Source organism: Pelobates fuscus, chromosome 10 (assembly GCF_036172605.1).
Source record: "Pelobates fuscus isolate aPelFus1 chromosome 10, aPelFus1.pri, whole genome shotgun sequence".
NCBI classification, from domain to species: Eukaryota; Metazoa; Chordata; class Amphibia; order Anura; family Pelobatidae; genus Pelobates; species Pelobates fuscus.
Genome location: NC_086326.1, coordinates 59519055 through 59538930, shown reverse-complemented (window position 1 = coordinate 59538930; position 19876 = coordinate 59519055). Strand labels below are relative to the sequence as shown.

Genomic DNA, 19876 nt, shown 5'->3' with positions numbered 1-19876 from the left:
ATCATGACATGTCACACATGTCAACAGAACTTGCAATCAAGGAAGGATAAACAGATGACTCTTTACAGGAAGTGTTTATGAAGGCTGTGCAAGTCACATGCAGGGAGGTGTGACTAGGGTTCATAAACAAAGGGATTTAACTCCTAAATGGCAGAGAATTGAGCAGTGAGACTGCAGGGGCATGTTCTATACACCAAAACGGTTTCATTAAGCTAAAGTTGTTTTGGGGACTATAGTGTGCCTTTCATTTAAATCTGAGCATTACAATACCTGGTGCTGTTTTCGAATGTTCACAAACTAAGTAACATGTTTGTTTCTGAGGAAAAACCATATATTTTATAAAAAAAAAAAAATAATTTTGACATCTCAAAAGGTTTTCAAATGCAGGAATCAACTTGCACCTTTCTATTGGCTTCCATTAGTCATTTGTGTTTTAACCTGAAGTACATAGTCAGCATGCTCTGTACTTTTTATAGTAAAAGTATTTGTAGATCTTTCAAAGATTTACTTCCACATAACCTATCTGATGAATTATGGATATTCAGATTAACAAGTTCCATTTAACTTAATACAAGGATGTAATTGTCTTAAAAAGGCTGTTTCAAATAATTATTTTCAAAGGATACATTCAAGATATAGAAAATATATCACAAATCACCTGTTGAAATTAAAATGACAATTTCCACATTAGAGAAGGTCATCTTAAATTAATCTGCACAAAAAAAAATAATCAATAATAAAAAAAAAAAAAACACGTATATATATTTTTATTAACCCCTCAACTCCGCAGGACGTACTATTACACCCTGCAGGAGCCGGCTCTAAATGCCGGCAAACGTAATAGTACGCCCTCGCTGTAATGGCTGCCCACGTGGCCGGCGCTAATCGCCCGCTGCAGATCGCGGTCGGGGGGGATGCCCGGCTCCCCAGGCAGCCCCCCCCTGTGGCCGGTGACCGCGATCTGCAGTCTCTGATCGCAGTGACAGGCTGTCACTGCGATCAGTATTTTCCGTGTGTCAGCCGATTTCAAACACGTGGCCAGCGGCTCTCCCCTTCTGCAGGTCGCGGTCGGGGGACATACCTGGCCCCCCAGGCAGTCCCCCTGGGGTTAGTGACCGCGATCTGCACTGTCTGAGATCGCAGTGACAAGCTCTCACTGCGATCTCAAAGCGCTCTGATCGCAGTGACAGCCTGTCACTGCGATCAGTGTTACATGTGTCAGCCTATTGGCTGACACATGTAACTGGCACAATGATCCCCCTGCAGATTGAAAGGGGGGAGTGCTTGTACCACCCAGGCACTCCCCCCTGTGGTCAATTACCCAATCTGCAGGAGGTGATCACAGTGACAGGCAGTCACTGTGATCACTGATCCTGTGTGTCAGCCAGTGATGTGAAATCACTGGCTGACACTGTCTCTGCCCCCTGTCCTGTAATAAAAAATTAGTAAAAAAATAAATAAAATTAGTTACAAATAAAATATACTTAGATCATTATATATATATATATATATACACATACATACATACATATATATACACACACACACACACGAAGTGTATTTAAATATTAATATCAAATTACACGTAGACTGATACTGATTAAATATATATATATATACACACATATAATTATTGTTATATATATTTATATATAATGTAAAAAAATATGTAAATATGTAAAAAAAAAATTAAAAAAAAAAATTAAATAAATAGATGTGTGTTATTTCGTTCTAACTGTATTGTGATATTAATATATACACACACACATATATTTATGTAATATTTTTACATAATTGGGTATCTAATTAATTACAATTAGTGGGACCTGCCTAACAACCCATGCCGAAAGTATAGGGAACTTAATTTGCTAGCACTATATTTAACCCTATAACTTTCCAAGACACCATAAAACCTGTACATGAGGGGTACTGTTTTACTCGGGAGACTTCGCTGAACACAAATATTAGTGTTTCAAAACAGTAAAATGTATAACAACGATGATATCGCCAGTAAAAGTGAAGTTTTTTGAATTTTTCACGCACAAACAGCACTTACACGGACGATATTATTGCTGTGATACTTTTTACTGTTTTTAAATAGTATATTTGTGTTCAGCAAAGTCTCCCGAGTACAACAGTACCCCTCATGTACAGGTGTTATGGTGTTTTCAAAAGTTACAGCGTCAAATATAAGGCTTGTGTTTCATTTTTTTCACATTAAAATTCGCCAGATTGCTTACGTTGCCTTTGTGACCCTATGGTAGCCCAAGAATGAAAATTACCCCTATGATGGCATACCATTTGCAATAGTAGACAACCCAAGGTATTGCAAATGGGGTATGTCCAGTCTTTTTTAGTAGCCACTTAGTCACAAACACTGGCCAAAATTGGCGTGTTTTGCATTTTTCACACACAAACAAATACGAACGCTAACTTTGGCCAGTGTTTGTGACCAAATGGCTACTAAAAAAGACTGGACATACCCCATTTGCAATACCTTGGGTTGTCTACTATTGCAAATGGTATGCCATTATAGGTGTAAATTTATTTCCTGGGCTACTATACAGTCTCAAAGGCAACGTAACCAATCTGGCGAATTTCAAATGTAACGTGCTATATTTGACCCTGTAACTTCCCAAAACAAGATAAAACCTGTACATAGGGGGTACTGTTTTACACGTGAGACTTTGCTGAATACAAATGTGTATTTTATTGCAGTAAAAACAAACAGTATTATGACATTGACAGTTAAAATGTCATGTAGAACTAAAAAAATAACATCTTATTTTCTCCCATTTTTTTCATATTAAATTATGTTTCATAGCTAAATATTTGACATTAAATGAAAGCCCTGTTTCCCCTGAAAAAAATGATATATAATAAGGGGGGGGGTGCATTTAATATGAAAGAGGTGAATTACGGTTGGACAGACATATAGCGCAAATGCCAGGTTTTGTTTACGTTTTTTTCTGTTCACAACGTGTACATTTGGCTGCGGTCTTAAGGGGTTAAAACCCTATTGTGATTCATCCATCTTCTCTACCTTCAAAATTTCAAAAAGGAAACTTGATGGTTGATAAAACTGGATAAACTACTCAAACTGAGCTCTTAACAAGAATTCGATTGAACTCCACATTTTGAGACACTGCAGCAATAGATACATAGTACCCAAAACTGATCAAGAGATAATGTCACATGTTAAAGGAAGATAATACAAAAATATTAGGCACAAATGCAAACAAAAGCGAAAGATAATACCCGCGATTCTCTGCCAGACTCCCAACAGTTGCATTGCAATCATTAAATAATATGCTGTCAAAATTTTAGTACAGTTCTAAACCAACATTTGGAATGCCACCCAGGTACTATACAAGTCCAGAGAAAATGCGAAAATAAAGGTGCAGTTTGATACAGAACGGTTTAATGTAGCAAAGCTTCACAATTTAAAAACCCACTATTACAAAGCTGTAATCAAATTAGTCTGGAACCAAGTGTACACAGTGGTATTGCCTGATTTCTACACAAATCCTTATGAAAAGAAGGCTTGATGTGATTCCACCCTCTTCCTTGGAATCTCACAGTTAATATGTTAGAAAGCTGCAGATTATATATAATGTGTCGCTGGAACAACCGATTCAATTGTAAACGTGGTTTCCAATTCGGATTCACTTTCGGAATTTCTTCTTTTTTCTGTTCTTCTTTCCTTCTGCCTGAGCTCTCTTTTCTGCCATAATCTCTGTGAATTTCTTTTTGTTATATCTAAAAAAAAAAGTAAAAAAATAAAAATAAGAATAGAAACAAGAATAAAAAAAAAAAATAAAAAAAAAAAAAACCAGATACAAGAGAGAATATGAAGGGGAGATACAAAAGAAGCAACATTTGATGTGACTAAGACTTAAAGTCCATATATGTTTTAAGAATTAATAAAATCAATGCTGCTTACAGGACAGCTATGGAGTATTAACACTACAACCGCCACATCATGCGTGTTTACTGGTTGTAAGTTTAGTGACAACATAGCTCGCAGATCATAGTTAGCCAACCTGCTAGTTAAAGCATCCCCTCCTTCCCATCTTGGCAACATTTTTCCACATCTCTGCAATGTCTTTCTCTGTAGTAGTTTGAAATGAGAAATGGCAAGGATATTATGTTTAGATGATACCCACATCAGTTTATGTAGTTTTGATACTTAGAGGACTCTTTCAGTCTATGCATTTGCTTAAGATTCACTCTGTATAAATTTGGTCTAAACTTACCTGAAGTTGAAGATGTCCATCCACATAATTTGTGGATGACAGGTTCACTTTAAATAGAAATGTATTAAAGCAAATCTGTAATTTTTTTATTTATGAATATTTGCAAAATGATACGCAAGGAAAAGTAGGGACTATTTTTCTGTATGTATAACTTGAAGATGGACAAAGGGTGAAGCTTTAGTCAAACACCACGATATTTGTCAATTGCCGATTTTTCTTCCCCATACTCACCTCCTTCCAGCGGCACATCACTTCTTGAAGTGGCGCATCCGTGATCCTCATTGTTGACTCTCACGCTATTATGAGAGTCCATGTTGAGATCAGTAAAAGCCGCGGATCACCAGGGCACGTGCTTGATGTCACACGCTTACACAGGAAAGGGCAGAAGATATTTCAGGCAACCTCTATCTTTATCTAAGGATGGTGGCACCGAGAAAGAGGCAGCCGAGGGATCTCTCCAGGTACAAAGAGACTTTAAATAGGGTATTTGTGGGGATAGCTAGAACCACATGGACCATGAAGAACAAATGTTAAGATTGCATTACCTTCTAAATTCTGAGTCTGCCAAAAGTTCTTCCACAATTGTTCTCTTTCTTTCTTTCTTTGGGATTCGGGAGTGATAGAAGTCTATAGAGTTGTCCACCACAGTGCCAACCTAGATAGAAAAAGAAAAATCATAATTTGTAACATAAAAGTTGACATCTATGGTAACATTTAGAACCAACATGTTTGGTTCATTTGAAGTGAGTTGGGATCAATAGGGCTGCCAATTAAACAACGAGAAGACTAAAAAGTAATAAATAAGGACTTCAACCACCAAGTGCCAGAATCAATCAATCAATACATACACAATATGGTATATAGTGGAAAAGTGCCAGGAAAGTCCTTTTAACCATACATGCTTAAAAAGAACAGAAATGAGATAATAATGGCTCTGATTCAGAGGTCAGGTAAAGTGGCCAATGAATCAGTGCCAGGGAGCCTTCAGAATTACTCTCCCAAAATAGGGAATAACCATCAGATAATGGTAAGAGAAAAGGAGAGAGAAAGGGCTAAAGGAAGCCCAAGTGGAGAGTAATGAGGGAAGGGGGGGTCCCTACCTTTTAATAATCCTAAAGGAAAACACAAGTAAATAAAATAGATAGGCAGGGGAATAGTACTAGACCAATCCTAGGGGAATTATACAAAGACAGCTGCTCACTAGACAAGGAAACAAACTGATCATTGTCCTAATTAAAAGGAATCCCCCATACGGATAAAAAGTCTCACAGTAACTTAATACAGAGTGGTAAAGAGGACTTGAAAAGGTAGGGCTAGAGGAAAGGCAGTCTTATGAGAGAGACCCTACTAAACCCCAAGATTGCTAAGCCCAAAACAGAGACTCCTTTGGTAGGTAGACTGTCCCTAAATACCTCAGCACAGTGGATAATCCACTCGTGCCTACCAAGGTCCAAGTCCCTGCCTGTCTAAATAATTTAAGTTAAATTAAACAAAAATCATAAGTGCTACCTATAAAGTGCAAAATCGATAAGAAAATAAAGAGGCTAGCTCGACGCGCGTTTCAGCACGCCGTCGTCAGGAGCAATGAGCTTGTGATGGTCCTTGTAGCCGTTTAAATACCTTTACATATCATGTTAGTTGGTGCCGGCTGTGTGCGGTCACGTGTGTTCGTGCGTCATCCGTCACTCACTGGGTACCGCCTCCCCGCTGGTCGCGTCATATGACGCGGACCGGGAGGCGGTGTCCGGGGTGGGGAGTGTGTGCGAGCGTGTCTCTAACCACGCCCCTGGTCAGTCACGTCACTAATATGCGGTAACTGACGTGGGCGGAGAGGCACGTCCACACACAGTTGCGGAATAGTATCCGCCCCCATGAGAGAGGACGAAAGCGAGCACGGTACCTGGAATTGCAGGCAAAGACCTATGATTAATGTGTAATGCCCCAGTGTCATAAAGGGACACAGTCATCAATGTTAATAGGTCTGCTTGTGGTACCAATTATTATGATGGATGCAAGATCCTGCATGACAAAGAAGCAGGACTTGGTCCATAACGGTGGCAAAAAAGAGAAGAAGAAAAAGAAACCCATGGTTACTGTATACTGCCCCAATGTCATTAAGGGACATAAATCATCAGTATTGATAGGTGTACTTATGGTGCCGGTTGGTCCGAAGGATGCACGCTCAGGTGACTCATATATGACCAAAGAAACAGGACCACGTCCTTAATAATGACAAAAGGACACCTATAATAAGTGTATCTTGCCCCAGTGTCGTTAGGGGACATATGCCCCAGTGTCATTAGGGGACATATTCATCAATATTAATGGATGTACTTATGGTACCAGTTAATTCAAGGGATATAAGGTCATGCGGCCCGTATGTAAAAGGAAAAGGAAAGAAGGAGGAACTGGTTCACATTAATGGCATAAAGAACCCTAAGGTTAATCTATAATGCCCCAGTGTCATTAAAAGACATGGGCATCAGTAGTACCAGGTATACTCATGGTGCCAGTTAGTCTGAAGGACACAAGAACATGCAGCCCCTATATAGAACTCTAATAATGTCATGTTAGTCGCATGGTACCTGATTAAAGGTATAAACTTGCGAACGGACATTACAAAACATAAGATAAATATATACATATAAATATAAATGCAAAAAGTAGTGTATTTACAGTGTGATGTATTCAAATTGCAGGACTAGTAAGGACGTCCCTCTAATTTATTAACATCCTGAGTGAGTATAGAAAAATTAAATTAAGGCACTTTTTAAAGAAAGGCTGAAAAGGAGAAGCCCTCATTTAGGCCTGCAGGAGATAAGGTTTTGAGTTTGTAAATCCAATACAATTCGCGTTGTCTCAATTTTTTATCCCAATCTCCCCTCCGTATGGTTTGTGGGATATATTCAATCCCTATGAATTTCAATTTGTCCGCAGAATTTTGATGGTGAATTTTGAGATGGCGCGAGATCGGAGTCTCTAAAGGTCTCCTGACCGAGTTGACATGTTCTCTTATTCGTAGTTTAAAAGGTCTGAAGGTTTTGCCAACATATTTTTGGCCGCATGAAAAGGTGAGTAGGTATATTACGCCCTCTGTCCTACAGTTAAAGAAGGAGCGTATCGGGAAAGATTCCCTATTCTCACGGTCAGTGAATTCCTTCGTTTTTTGGTCTATGAACTCGCATGCACTACAGTGTCCACACTTATATGTTCCCTTTGGTAAATAATCTTTGCCTCCTCTTTTTAGGGGGGCTAGATGACTGTGTACCAAAGTGTCCCGCAGGTTCTTACCTCTCCGTGCGGTCACGGAGGGGAATGTAGTGACTACTTGTTTAACATCTGGGTCCGATGTCAGGATCGGCCAGTAGCGTTTAAGGGTTCCCATCATGAAGTCCCAACCTGCATCAAAAGTGGCAATACACCGAATTAATTTCTCATCTTGTTTCTTTGTTGTGTCATCGGTAAGGAGACATTCACGCTCAGTACTGATTGCTCTGGTGTAGGCTCTCCATAAGACCCTGTTGGGGTAGCCCTTATCCTTGAAGGCGCGTCTGAGTTCCCATGCTTTAATTTTAAAGTCCTCTAGGGAAGAGCAGTTGCGTCTTAATCTTAGATACTGTCCTATTGGTATGCCAGCTTTTAAAGGGTGAGGGTGGTGACTCTGCCAATTCAAAAGGCTATTCGTAGCCATTTGTTTCTTGAAGAGGGTTGTTGAGACACCTCCTCCCGGCTGGATGGTTATTGATATGTCCAAAAAATTTAGTTTTTTGCCACCCATCTCGCTAGTGAATCTTAGATTCAGATCATTTATATTGAGAAGGTTTTCAAAAGACTCAAAGTCTTTTTCATTGCCGGTCCAGATGATCAGTACATCATCAATGTACCGTTTCCAACAAAAAATCATCCCCATATAGTGACTCAAATGGGGGGCTGATCTAATATATTTTTCCCAGGTACCCAAATACAGGTTTGCGTAGGATGGGGCACACGATGTCCCCATCGCAGTCCCCCTGATTTGCTGGTATAAAGTGCCATTAAAGAGAAAAATGTTTTTGGTGAGGACAGTTCTAAGGACGTTAGAGACAAATTCAGTGTATGCAGCTGGGAACTGTAATTCTTGTTCCAGTATAGTCTTGATGTTATTAATTCCCTGTGTGTGGGGTATAGAACTATAAAGGGACTGCACATCTAGACTACATAGTGATGCCTGATCTGGTGTGGGGATGTCCTTCAGGAAATTGAGCATTTGTTTCGTATCTCTTATATACGATGGTAACTTAGAGACAATAGGTGATCTTATCCAGAAAAATACTCAAGTTCTGGGTCAGGTTTCCACATCCTGATACAATCGGTCTACCTGATGGTTGGTCAAGGGACTTATGAACTTTTGGTAGACTATAGAAGGTGGAAAGTATAGGCTGTCTTACCAGCATAAAATCAAATTCATTTATTTACTTGTGTTTTCCTTTAGGATTATTAAAAGGTAGGGACCCCCCTTCCCTCATTACTCTCCACTTGGGCTTCCTTTACCCCTTTCTCTCTCATTTTCTCTTATGCTTAAAAAGAAGTAAGCATTTTTCTCTATTTTGGTGTCAACTTGTCATCTTGACCTGCAAGGTATAACTTCTTAGTCAGATGTCCCTTACCTGGAAATATTTAGGAAAACCATCCCTGTCATTTTTCTTGTAGAATCGTTTTGGGTCCATTGCGGATCTCATTTTTAGAGCCTTGAGGTCATTCTTCAGCTCATCAGTTAGCTCTGGAGCTTTCATGTCAAACCAGCCACAGCCACTTGACTTGTCCCGTTCTTCCTACATAAGGGGAAAGATGAGAAATGGAGAAAAAAAAAAAAGTTTTATCATCCTTGATCAGACCTCATAATGAATTTGGACAACACTAGACAACTGGAAGTAGGGAATACTGCATGATACCATTAATGCAACAGCTAGAAAGTTCAACATGGCTTAGAATTCCTAAATGTTTCTCAGCAAAACAGTGGTGCAAGTCACACCGTAGCTGTGCTGATAACCGTGGCTTCACTTCATGTCACTGGTAGGTGCTTTTAAAACCTTCAGGAGCAAAAAAGCGTAAACTAAAAATCCAAACCCCTTATTTACTAGAATGTTTATTGTTCTTGTTCTATTAAACATCATTGTCATACAACGTAAGTTGCATTTTGAAAAAAAAAACCAAAAAAAAAAAAAAAAAGGAAACCAATAATTCACGTTAAATTGTTTTGGAAATGTCAGTTGTTAAAACAAAGTCCTGTGATTCTCCTACTAGGACTGTGAGGTCTCCAAATTTAAGTAGAAGCCGACTGTCAGGTGTTCTTAGTTTTCTCCACTAGAACCATGCATGTTCCGTAACCTGGCCCATTAGGTGTTTGTTGGATATATAGTTCAATTTATCTGATGAATAGAACCGCTGGAGAATGCAGAATAAAACTACTACCGAAACGGACAGCAGCTGCCACATGACAACAGAAAGCTCTATTCATGGAGCCAGCATTCCCATTTGGCGAATATGAGGACTTGTACTATTATTCAAGTAACCAGACAGGCAAGGGAAAGCATAAACGTCCACCTTGACATTTGTTGGTGGGTTGTACTGTCCACATTTTTTAATTCTTTGCAATAATTGTAGTCCTAAAACACTGTGAACAGGTGCAGGAAGATAGGTCTTTATAGTTTAAATACATTACACAGACAGTATTTAACACTAACCTTTCTCGCTTTCTTCAGTTGTTTAATTTGTTCTTTATGTGATGGGACACATTCCTTCTTTTCAAAGTCAGGAGTTATGACACTATTCTTCAGAAGCTGAAAAAAAAGAAAAAGAAAAAAAAAGGGGGGGTGGGGACCAGGAATCATTAAGCAGTAATACAATTATAAATATAGAGCAGTATAGGTAGTGACATGGATACACACTTGCAAGGACTGGCTTGCCACAGTTAATCAAATTTGTTGCATAACAAAACATCTACCTATATAGTATATAGTATATAGTATATACTGTCCTGTGGCACAAAACGGTCTATCCTGTATGTACACACTTTCTACCCTTACAAATATTCCTTCATTGAGATAGCTCAGTGGGCTAATGCATCATCAGTAGAATCTGTTCAACCGTTGGGTCGCATCCTGGCAGGGTTGACTCAGTCCTTCATCCTTCTGAGGTAGATAAAATGAGTACCGTTAAATTGGGCAATGGTAACAACACCTGGATGTTGGGCTAAGGTAACATCCTCAGGACGTACTTGAAAACCAGAGTAATCTAAATGTGCTTCTCCTGGTAAAAGGATCACTATAGGGTCAGGAACAAAAAACATGTATTCCAACCCTTTATGAGGAAACCCACCATTTAGGTGGCTTGCCCCCTCCCATGGTGAAATCACAGTACTGGAGACCATATCTTCAGAAGGATATTGATACCTTAGAGAGAGTTCAAAGAAGGGCTACTAAACTGGTTCATGGATTTCAGGATAAAACTTACCAGGAAAGGTTAAAGGATCTTAACATGTATAGCTTGGTGGAAAGACGAGACAGGGGGATATGATAGAAACATTTAAATACATAAAGGGAATAAACACAGTAAAGGAGGAGACTATATTTAAAAGAAGAAAAACTACCACAACCAGAGGACAAAGTCTAAAATTAGAGGGACAAAGGTTTAAAAATAATATCAGGAAGTATTACTTTACTGAGAGGGTAGTGGATGCATGGAATAGCCTTCCAGCTGAAGTGGTAGAGGTTAACACAGTAAAGGAGTTTAAGCATGCGTGGGATAGGCATAAGGCTATCCTAACTATAAGATAAGGCCAGGGACTAATGAAAGTATTTAGAAAACTGGGCAGACTAGATGGGCCAAATGGTTCTTATCTGCCGTCACATTCTATGTTTCTATCATTGGGCGGGGCCAAACACCGATTTGGCCAATCAGCACCATCTCATAGAATCAATGCATCTCTATGAGGAAAATTCAGCGTCTCCATGCAGAGCGTGGGGACGCTGAACGTCAGGGCAGCTTACTGTGCAGCCCTGAGCCAGGAAGCCCCTCCAGTGGCCATCTGAGGAGTCCCTAGGGGCAATGTAAACACTGCCTTTTCTCTGAAAAGGCAGTGTGTTTACATGAAAATGCCTGAAGGGAGTTATTAAGTTGATCTGGTGACTATAGTGTCCCTTTAAGTACTTTGTTATTATTATTCAAAAGAGTAGCACAATAGACATGGTGGTTTCAGAACCAGAGTAATGGATAAAGTGCCATTTACATTGCTTAGTGCAGGGTTCGACAAATCCCAGGTGCCAGGTCGACTAAGAATTTTGTCCTGGCACCTGGGATTTGTCAGCCCGTTCAGACATAAATGTGGCCGGCTAAGAGACCAGATGAGGATGGCCAGCCTGTTCAGGGAGCATTCTCCTACTCTCTTGTCTTACGCCCTCCAGTGATTCTGGTAGCCAGGATGAAGTCACTCCGCCCCAGGCATGACTAAACAGTGCACTGGAGAGCAGAGCTTGGAGAGGACGACTGGATCACAGGGAAACTGATCCACTCCAGCTTTCCCAAAAGGTAGTGAGGCTGGGTGGAAACATTGAAATAAAACAAATAATGTGAGTGTGTGAGAAAATGTGTGTGCGTCAAATCAGTGAGTGTGTGACTGTATGTGTTTGTCAGTGAGTGTCTGTTTAGGTGACCGGCCCCCTCCAAATCACATGGGAAAGGAGATGGCAGAGATCATCAATCCAACAATTTCCCCATGGGAAAGTATTGGGACTCTATTGCGCAGGTGCAGCAAAACGCTGCGCTGCACCAGAAAGTGCGGAGCATTAAGTGTCTCCATGCAGAGTGTGTAGGCGCTGCATATTGTGTCGCACTGACCCAGGATGCACCTCTAGAAGAAATCTGAGTGGCTGCCACTAGAGGTATTACTGGGCAGCAATGTAAACACTGCCTTTTCTTGGGTTTACATTGAAAAGTGTGCAGGGACTGGCTATACAAACCAGAACAACTACATTAAGCTATATTGGTTTTGTTGACTGTAGTGTCCCTTTAACCCCTTAAGGACACGACATGTGTGACATGTCACGATTCTCTATTATTCCAGAAGTTTGGTCCTTAAGGGGTTAAAAATAGCATTTTTTGACGTTGAAAAACCTGGCTCCTAACTTTTTTAGCTGGCTCCTAGATTCCAAGCAAATTTGTCAAGCCGTGGCTTAGTCTATTAGACTAGAATTTAATGAACTAGACCAGCTGATGTAAAACTAAATATAGTCAAATAAATTTACCTCATCCGTCTTCTTGTACTCCTTTTTCATTTTCTGAAGCAAACTTGGGCCAGGGTCTGGCTTTTCAGCATTAAAGCTTATATATAAGCCTCCTAAATCCTTAAGTTTCAGCCCAGTGTCTATGTTGGTTGATAGTGACCTATAAAAACAGAACATGATTAAACATGTATGTATAAAAAGTGTAGTGTTCATTTTACATGCAGTTTCAGTTTTTCCTGTTTGCATCATCTAACCATAACAACTTGCTACGCGGTTGCACCTACTGTATGGACCTTGAATGTATTCTATATATCAAACATTTCCAAAATATAAACAAGGATACTCAATAAAGTGAGAATTATCAAAGAAAAAAAAAAAAAATCATAGTGAATTACAACTTTCAACCAAACTAGTCAAACTGAAAACAAGGTGGTTTCCAATTCAGCTACTTTGTTCTATACTTTAAAATTCACAAAAATATACACTTGAGTAAATGATTAATAAAATATATATAGCCAGAGAGACTGTTGACTGTTTTTTTTTTTTTTTAGAAAGAATTTAGACACATACAAGCCATGTTTCGGTTTGTTCAACAGTGCATCATCTTCATCTTCATCAATAAAATCTTCATCAGATTCATCTGGTTCCTCCTCTTCGCTCGTTCCATCTTTTTCAACATCGCCACCACCATCATCTTTTTGTTCAATAAAATACTTTTTACTAGAATCTGATCCAGGTTTGGTGTCAATAACAAAAAAGCCATCTTCCATTAAATCCCCTGAAGGCTGTTTAACATTCTGTCTTACATCCCTTTCTACAAGTGGTGTGTCGATCTCTATTTCATCATCTGTTTCATCTTCTTCCACATCGTCTTGTTCAGATTCTGAACTGTCATCACTTTCAAGTAACAACAGTATTTCATTTTCTTTAACAGATGATTTACTTGAAATCTCTGGACTCATTATGTTAGCCTCACCAAATCTTTTTTCCGAACCTGGACTTTGATCATCATCATCATCATCATCATCAATGATGAATGTGGAGATGGTCTCCTTCGTGTTACTTGATTCTGGAGGATCTTGTTCAACATCCACCAATTCTACATCTGATTTGCCGGTCAGATCAATCTGTTCTGATACATTCCCGCTTACTGCAGAAGACAATGTATTTTTTGTTGAAGGCGATGCAACAATATTTTTAGCGGTAAAAACTATTTCATCTTCTTTTATGGATGTTTCTGGGTGCTCCACATCAGAAGCCTTGTTGGATGTCTGCTTAGTTTGTTCTTTCACCTGTAGTTCAGTAACAGAAGTATTCATGATATCAATCTTCAGATCAATTTGCCTATTCCTTAATATTCTGCGTGGTGATATGTTGGGGTCTGCTTCAGGACTTCTCTCTACTGGCATAGGTGAACTAGATGTTTTCTTTAAAAGAGTTTCCACTACCTCAACAGTATCATTGTTTGTTTCCTTTAAACGTTCGTCATGAACTTCTTTCTGTGATTTACATACATTTCTTCTGCTTACTCGCCTTGCAAGGGGCTGGGAAGAAATACCAGAACTACAAGATTCGGCATCAGATATTGCAATTACTTGTGATTCCTTGACAGGAGACTGTATGCGATTTGTCATTCTTTGTCTACTCCTTGTCACTCGGGTTCTTCTAACATTTTGCACCCCTGAAACAGAGGAACAGTTTGATTCTACCTCTGAAATATCTTCATCTTCCTTAATGACAATCGCAGACTCAGAAACTACAACAGACCTACAGCTTCTTCTGAGTGTATTGGAAATAGTTGAAGACCGTCTGTTTGAGGCTCTCATAGAAACTGAAGAACAATTTGATTCTGCTTCAGACAACTCACTATCTTCCTTGGACTCCTTAATTGGTTCAGTTGTCAAACGAGACCTGTGACTTCTTAGTTTCCTTGAAGATTCTGTTAGATGTCTATTCTTTCCCGTTGAGTGACTTGAAGTAGTAGAGTCGGCTTCAGAAACATTCCCATCTGGTTGTCCACTTCTACGTCTGCTTCTGGTAACAATCTGTACATCTGGCTTAAGTGACTCTGATGGATCTGTGCTATCATTAGCATCATCTTTTGATTCAGAGGTCCTCTTTACTCGGTTCCGTGTTTGAACTTGGGATGCAGGAGTGCCGACTTCCATGAGGGGCTGAAAAAAAAATAAAATAAAAAAAATTTACAGGTAAATTCAAGAATAGATTCAATGACACTGGGGGTGGACAGTTGCATACCCATTTATGAAAAACAGATGGATGTTTTGAGCGCCACATCCAATATCCATTGCAAAAGGATGCCAGGGGAGGAACTTGTAACTTACCAGCAACTAGCCAGAATCAGGAAACTGAGGAAGTAAACAACGTGGTTGTGACCAATATAATGGGCTAACTATTGATTCTGGTTTTACACTAATGGCACAAGTGAATACCACCCATCTGTTCTGAATTTGGTGCGACAGTCTAAATTTAAAACTTATGTTCTGGTTGTCCAGAAGCAGGACACAAGTGAACAATGCCCATAAATCAGAGGGCAGTGCTGCAACATGCTTGCAACTGAATAAAAGTCATTCCAGGATGATTCCACCCGTACAAGAGTGCTTAGTTTGCTTTAATTGGCAGACTGTTAATATTGTGTGCATGCATTCTAAGATGGCATGCCCTCTTTATGGTCAAAAAGTAAACTGGAGCTCTTGCACAAAAGCATTCTGACCCTGCCTGTCAAAATTGCCAAAGCGGAAAAATTGTCAGCTATGTTTCCAGTTTGGAAAAAAGGGCTAAAATGTTAAATCCACTAAAGTGAACATCACCAGGAATTCAAAGTGAATTTCAATATTTAGGTCAAAATGGCAAACACTCAATTTTAGTGTTCAGTTTGGCTACTTTGGCCTTACATTTGCTATTTACTTTGAATACCCACCAATTCTCACTTTAATAAATAACCCATTTACACTGCTGGCGATTCACACTTCTGTAAATAATGCTGGTGGACCCTTTTCCTCACTAAGCTGAACTATCAGCTGAACTTCACTGAAACGATCATCTGGGATTGCTATATTAATGTCAGAGAGAAGACCTGGCAAGTATTTTGATTCTGAAATGCTTCTCTGGGTGAATTCAGTCACATATATAGTAATGATAGGGATGCAGCTGTATAATCTGAAAAAAATATATCAACAGAACATAGTGTGATATTGTTAGAAATAAAGTGACACACTTTTTTCAATTGCACTCACAAGATATAGAATTTAAAGGACCACTCTAGTGCCAGGAAAGCATACTCGCTTTCCTGGCACTAGAGTGCCCTGAGGGTGCCCCCACCCTCAGGGACCCCCTCCCGCCCGCCTCTGGAAAGGGGAAAGGGGTTAAATCTTACCTTTTTCCAGCGCTGGGCGGAGAGGTTTCCTCCTGCTCTCCTCCTCCGATCCTGCTCTTCTCCTCCCCGTCGGCTGAATGCGCACGCGCGGCAAGAGCTGCGCGCGCATTCAGCCGGTCACATAGAAAAGCATTCATAATGCTTTCCTATGGACGCTGGCGTGCTCTCACTGTGAAAATCACAGTGAGAAGCACGCAAGCGCCTCTAGTGGCTGTCAATGAGACAGCCACTAGAGGACATAGGGGGAAGGCTTAACCCATTCATAAACATAGCAGTTTCTCTGAAACTGCTATTTTTATGAAAAAATGGGTTAACCCTAGAAGGACCTGGCACCCAGACCACCTCATTAAGTTGAAGTGGTCCGGGTGCCTAGAGTTGTCCTTTAAGATTGCCTTGAGGGTGGCTCTCCTGATTATGAGGCTTTATCGACCTCCTCAGTGTCACTGATTTTTATTTTTTTTTCAATCCAGGAACTGAGAGAAGTCAGGAACCCAGTAAAAGATTAAAAAAAGTGATTATACCACCAAAAACAAAATTATTTAAAATAACGTGAATAAAAAGTATATCATTAACCTGCCTGTGCCTACCGTCGTGGCTCCACAGGCCCGTCTGTAAATCATTTGCACCAAAAAAAAAAAAAAAGAATTAAAAAAAAAAAAAAAAAAAAGAATTAAAAAAAAAAAAAAAAAGTATATCATTAATCCCAGGTCCTATGCGTTTCGTTCATTCAAGAACTTCCTCAGGCAGGGCCGGCCTTAGGCATTTAGACGCCCTGTGCGAAAAATCTTCACAGCGCCCCCCCCCCCCCCCCCGTCATCCATGTATGCTGTAATGTTTGTGTTGTCTGTGTATGTGATAGAAGGTGTGATGACTGTGTGTGATATGTATGCTATGTGTGATATTTGTAATGGGTGTATTAACAGTGTGTGATATGCGTGTATTGGTTGTATGTGACACACACAGAGTCAGACGGCCATACACACACACACACACAGACACACAAAGGCAGACAGTCTCACACACACACACACACAGACAGTAATACACACAGACACACACAGAGGCAGACAGTAATACACACAGACACACACACAGTCATACACACAGACACACACAGAGGCAGACAGTCATACACACACACACAGGCAGACATAGGCGTGCGCAGCCTATTGCATTAGGGTGTGCACCCTAAAGCACAAACACACGCCGCATGTATATGTATGTGTGTATATATATATATATATATATATTTATTTATACACACACACACACTGCTGTGTGTGTGTGTGTGTGCGTGTAAGGGCGCTGTGTGTGTGTGTGCTGTATGTGTGTGGGTGCTGTATGTGGGTGTGGGTGCTGTGTGTGCTGTATGTGTGCTGTGTGTGTGGGGGTGCTATATGTGTGTGTAGGTGCTGTATGTGTGTGTGTGCTGTATGTGTGTAGGTGCTGTGTGTGGGTGCTGTATGTGTGTGTGTGCGCGCTGTGTGAGGGTGCTGTGTGTGTGTAGGTGCTGTGTGTGTGGGTGCTGTATTTGTGTGTGGGTGCTGTATGTGTATAGGTGCTGTGTGTGTGGGTGCTGTATGTGTGTAGGTCCTGTGTGTGTGTGCTGTATGTGTGAAGGTGCTGTATGTGTGTGTGTGCTGTGTGAGGGTGCTGTATGTGTGAAGGTGCTGTGTGAGGGTGCTGTATGTGTGTAGGTGCGTGTGCTGTATGTGTGTGGGTGATTGTGGGGGGTGGATGTGGGGGTACATGACTCAATATCCCCCCTCCCTTCTTACCTTATGTAGGGAGGGGGGATTCTTGTTCCTGCTGCCTTCCCTGGTGGTCCAGTGGAGGTGAGGTGAGGTGCCGTTTAGTTAATATCCCCCCTCCCTTGTTACCTTATGTAGGGAGGGGGGACCATGCTACCGCCATCCCTGGTGGTCCAGTGGAGAGTGAACTCTACCCTGCGGGGCTAGAGTTCACTCTTGCGAGATTTGAGCGTTGCTGCGGCAACGCTCAAATCTCGCGAGAGGAACCCGGCGGAGCTGCTGGCAGGAGCTCCGCCGGTCCTCTCCTGCCTCCCTCCCTGCCTGTGGGTCGGTGGGGAGGGAGGCTGAGAGCAGAGCCGGCGCTCGGATAGCACCGGCTCTGCATGAGCCGACAGCGGAGATCCTGAGATCTCCCCTGCCGGTCTCAATACATAGGCGTGCTGCGGGGATTAGGGTGTGCCCAGGCACACCCGGCACACCCCGTGCGCACGCCTATGCAGGCAGACAGTCATACACACAGACACACAGAGGCAGACAGTCATACACACACACACAGACAGTAATACACACATAGAGGCAGACAGTCATACACACAGACAGACAGTCATACACACAGACACACACACACAGGCAGACAGTCATACACACAGACACACACACACAGGCAGACAGTCATACACACAGACACACACACACAGGCAGACAGTCATACACACAGACACACACACACAGGCAGACAGTCATACACACAGACACACACAGGCAGACAGTCATACACAGACACACACAGGCAGACAGTCATACACAGACACACAGAGGCAGACAGTCATACACACAGACACACACAGGCAGACAGTCATACACAGACACACAGAGGCAGACAGTCATACACACACACACACAGACAGTAATACACACACAGAGGCAGACAGTCATACATACACACACACACACACACACACACAGACAGTAATACACACAGGCAGAGAGTCACACTCACCTGACAATCACAGTTACCTGTGGAGGCAGTGCAGCTCCTGGTGACTGTTTGGTGGGGAAGCAGGGACTCCTTCCTGCTTCCCCTGCATCAGTTTTCCGGCGCTTTTAGCTCCGCCCCCGCCGCACGTTAAGCTCCGCCCCCGCTGCAAATTTAAAAAAAAAAAAAAAAAAAAAAAAAATTTTTTTTTTTTTAAATCCCGGCCGGCTGTGCGGCCGCACGGCGCCCCCTACTCCATGGCGCCCTGTGCGGCCGCACAGCTCGCACACCCCTAAGGCCGGCCCTGTCCTCAGGGACATCAAATGATGTAAACCAAGCACAGTCAAAAATATCAATATACAATAAAAACTGTGGTTTCTGCACAGAGTCTATGCATTAGAAGTGATTAAAAAGTAGAGAATTACCTATTTTAATTTTTTTCCCCACTTTGTATATTTACTAACAAATCTGCTAGCACAATGAAAGGAAGGCTTTCATTATATCTCAAAAGAGTGCAAGTTCCGATGAAGTTGTTACGGTGACCTGAAAATTCCACATCTCTTATTTTTTTTTTTACATTTATTTTGCATACAGAGAGTTGGTTTGCTCCCCCAGGTAGCATGTAAACATAAAGTACAGTGCCAGAAAACACTAACATAATACACACAAACAAACAAACATACTGGTTTTCTGCAGACGAATGAATACACTTCAGCTACAAAACTATGTAGCACTTTGTCAAGGTGCATCCCATGTGCTCAGTTACATGGACTCACCGCAGTTGGCACACATTGAAACCCTATTTGTTGGCACAGTTAACACTTTGTAGTTCACATTTACCTGCCCGGTGGTGTCCTCCTCCTTTCCTTCCCTCTCCTCTGGCGGATCTACCGCCATGCCTCTTCTGGTGGCTACCATCTTCCTATCAGGACCCCCTATATGCCGTCAATACACTAAACATGCGCAGGACAGGCACCGGAACCACATGGTTAACTGAAGACGATGCGTTTCCCTATGGTCCGGTTCAAAAAAAGATCCGAATGGAAACTAACTTCGAGAACAAAGGTTCCACAACCGCATTCAACAGTTGTCAAATGACATCACCGTGCAGTACAGTCTTGTTAAAAATTGCACCAACATCTTACTCTAATAAAATAAAATAAAACATTATAGGAACATGTTATAAAAAAACACCTAGGATTAATTCACTAAATCTAGAATTTAGCTAACTTTACAGG

At 41.2% G+C, this 19876-nt stretch overlaps 1 protein-coding gene across 1 annotated transcript; it reads right to left on the bottom strand.

Annotated features, from left to right (window-relative positions):
- Nucleotides 1-3399: 3399 nt before the first annotated feature.
- Nucleotides 3400-19650, bottom strand: DNTTIP2 (deoxynucleotidyltransferase terminal interacting protein 2). Its single transcript, XM_063433761.1, has 7 exons — nt 19479-19650; nt 13088-14691; nt 12539-12677; nt 9980-10075; nt 8903-9067; nt 4802-4911; nt 3400-3759 (listed from the first exon to the last, which is right to left on the bottom strand). The coding sequence occupies exons 1-7, from the start codon at nt 19554-19556 to the stop codon at nt 3666-3668; spliced, it is 2286 nt and encodes a 761-aa protein (XP_063289831.1). The 5' UTR covers nt 19557-19650; the 3' UTR covers nt 3400-3665.
- Nucleotides 19651-19876: the final 226 nt, after the last annotated feature.

Excerpts from the sequence above, each read along its gene's own strand:
- DNTTIP2 (XM_063433761.1), bottom strand. The coding sequence starts at position 19,556 with ATGGTAGCCACCAGAAGAGGCATGGCGGTAGATCCGCCAGAGGAGAGG. Across the intron at positions 12,678-13,087 it reads AACAAACCGAAACATGGCTT|GTCACTATCAACCAACATAG; the intron begins GTATGTGTCTAA and ends CTGTTTTTATAG. Across the intron at positions 10,076-12,538 it reads AGTACAAGAAGACGGATGAG|CTTCTGAAGAATAGTGTCAT; the intron begins GTAAATTTATTT and ends CTTTTTTTTCAG.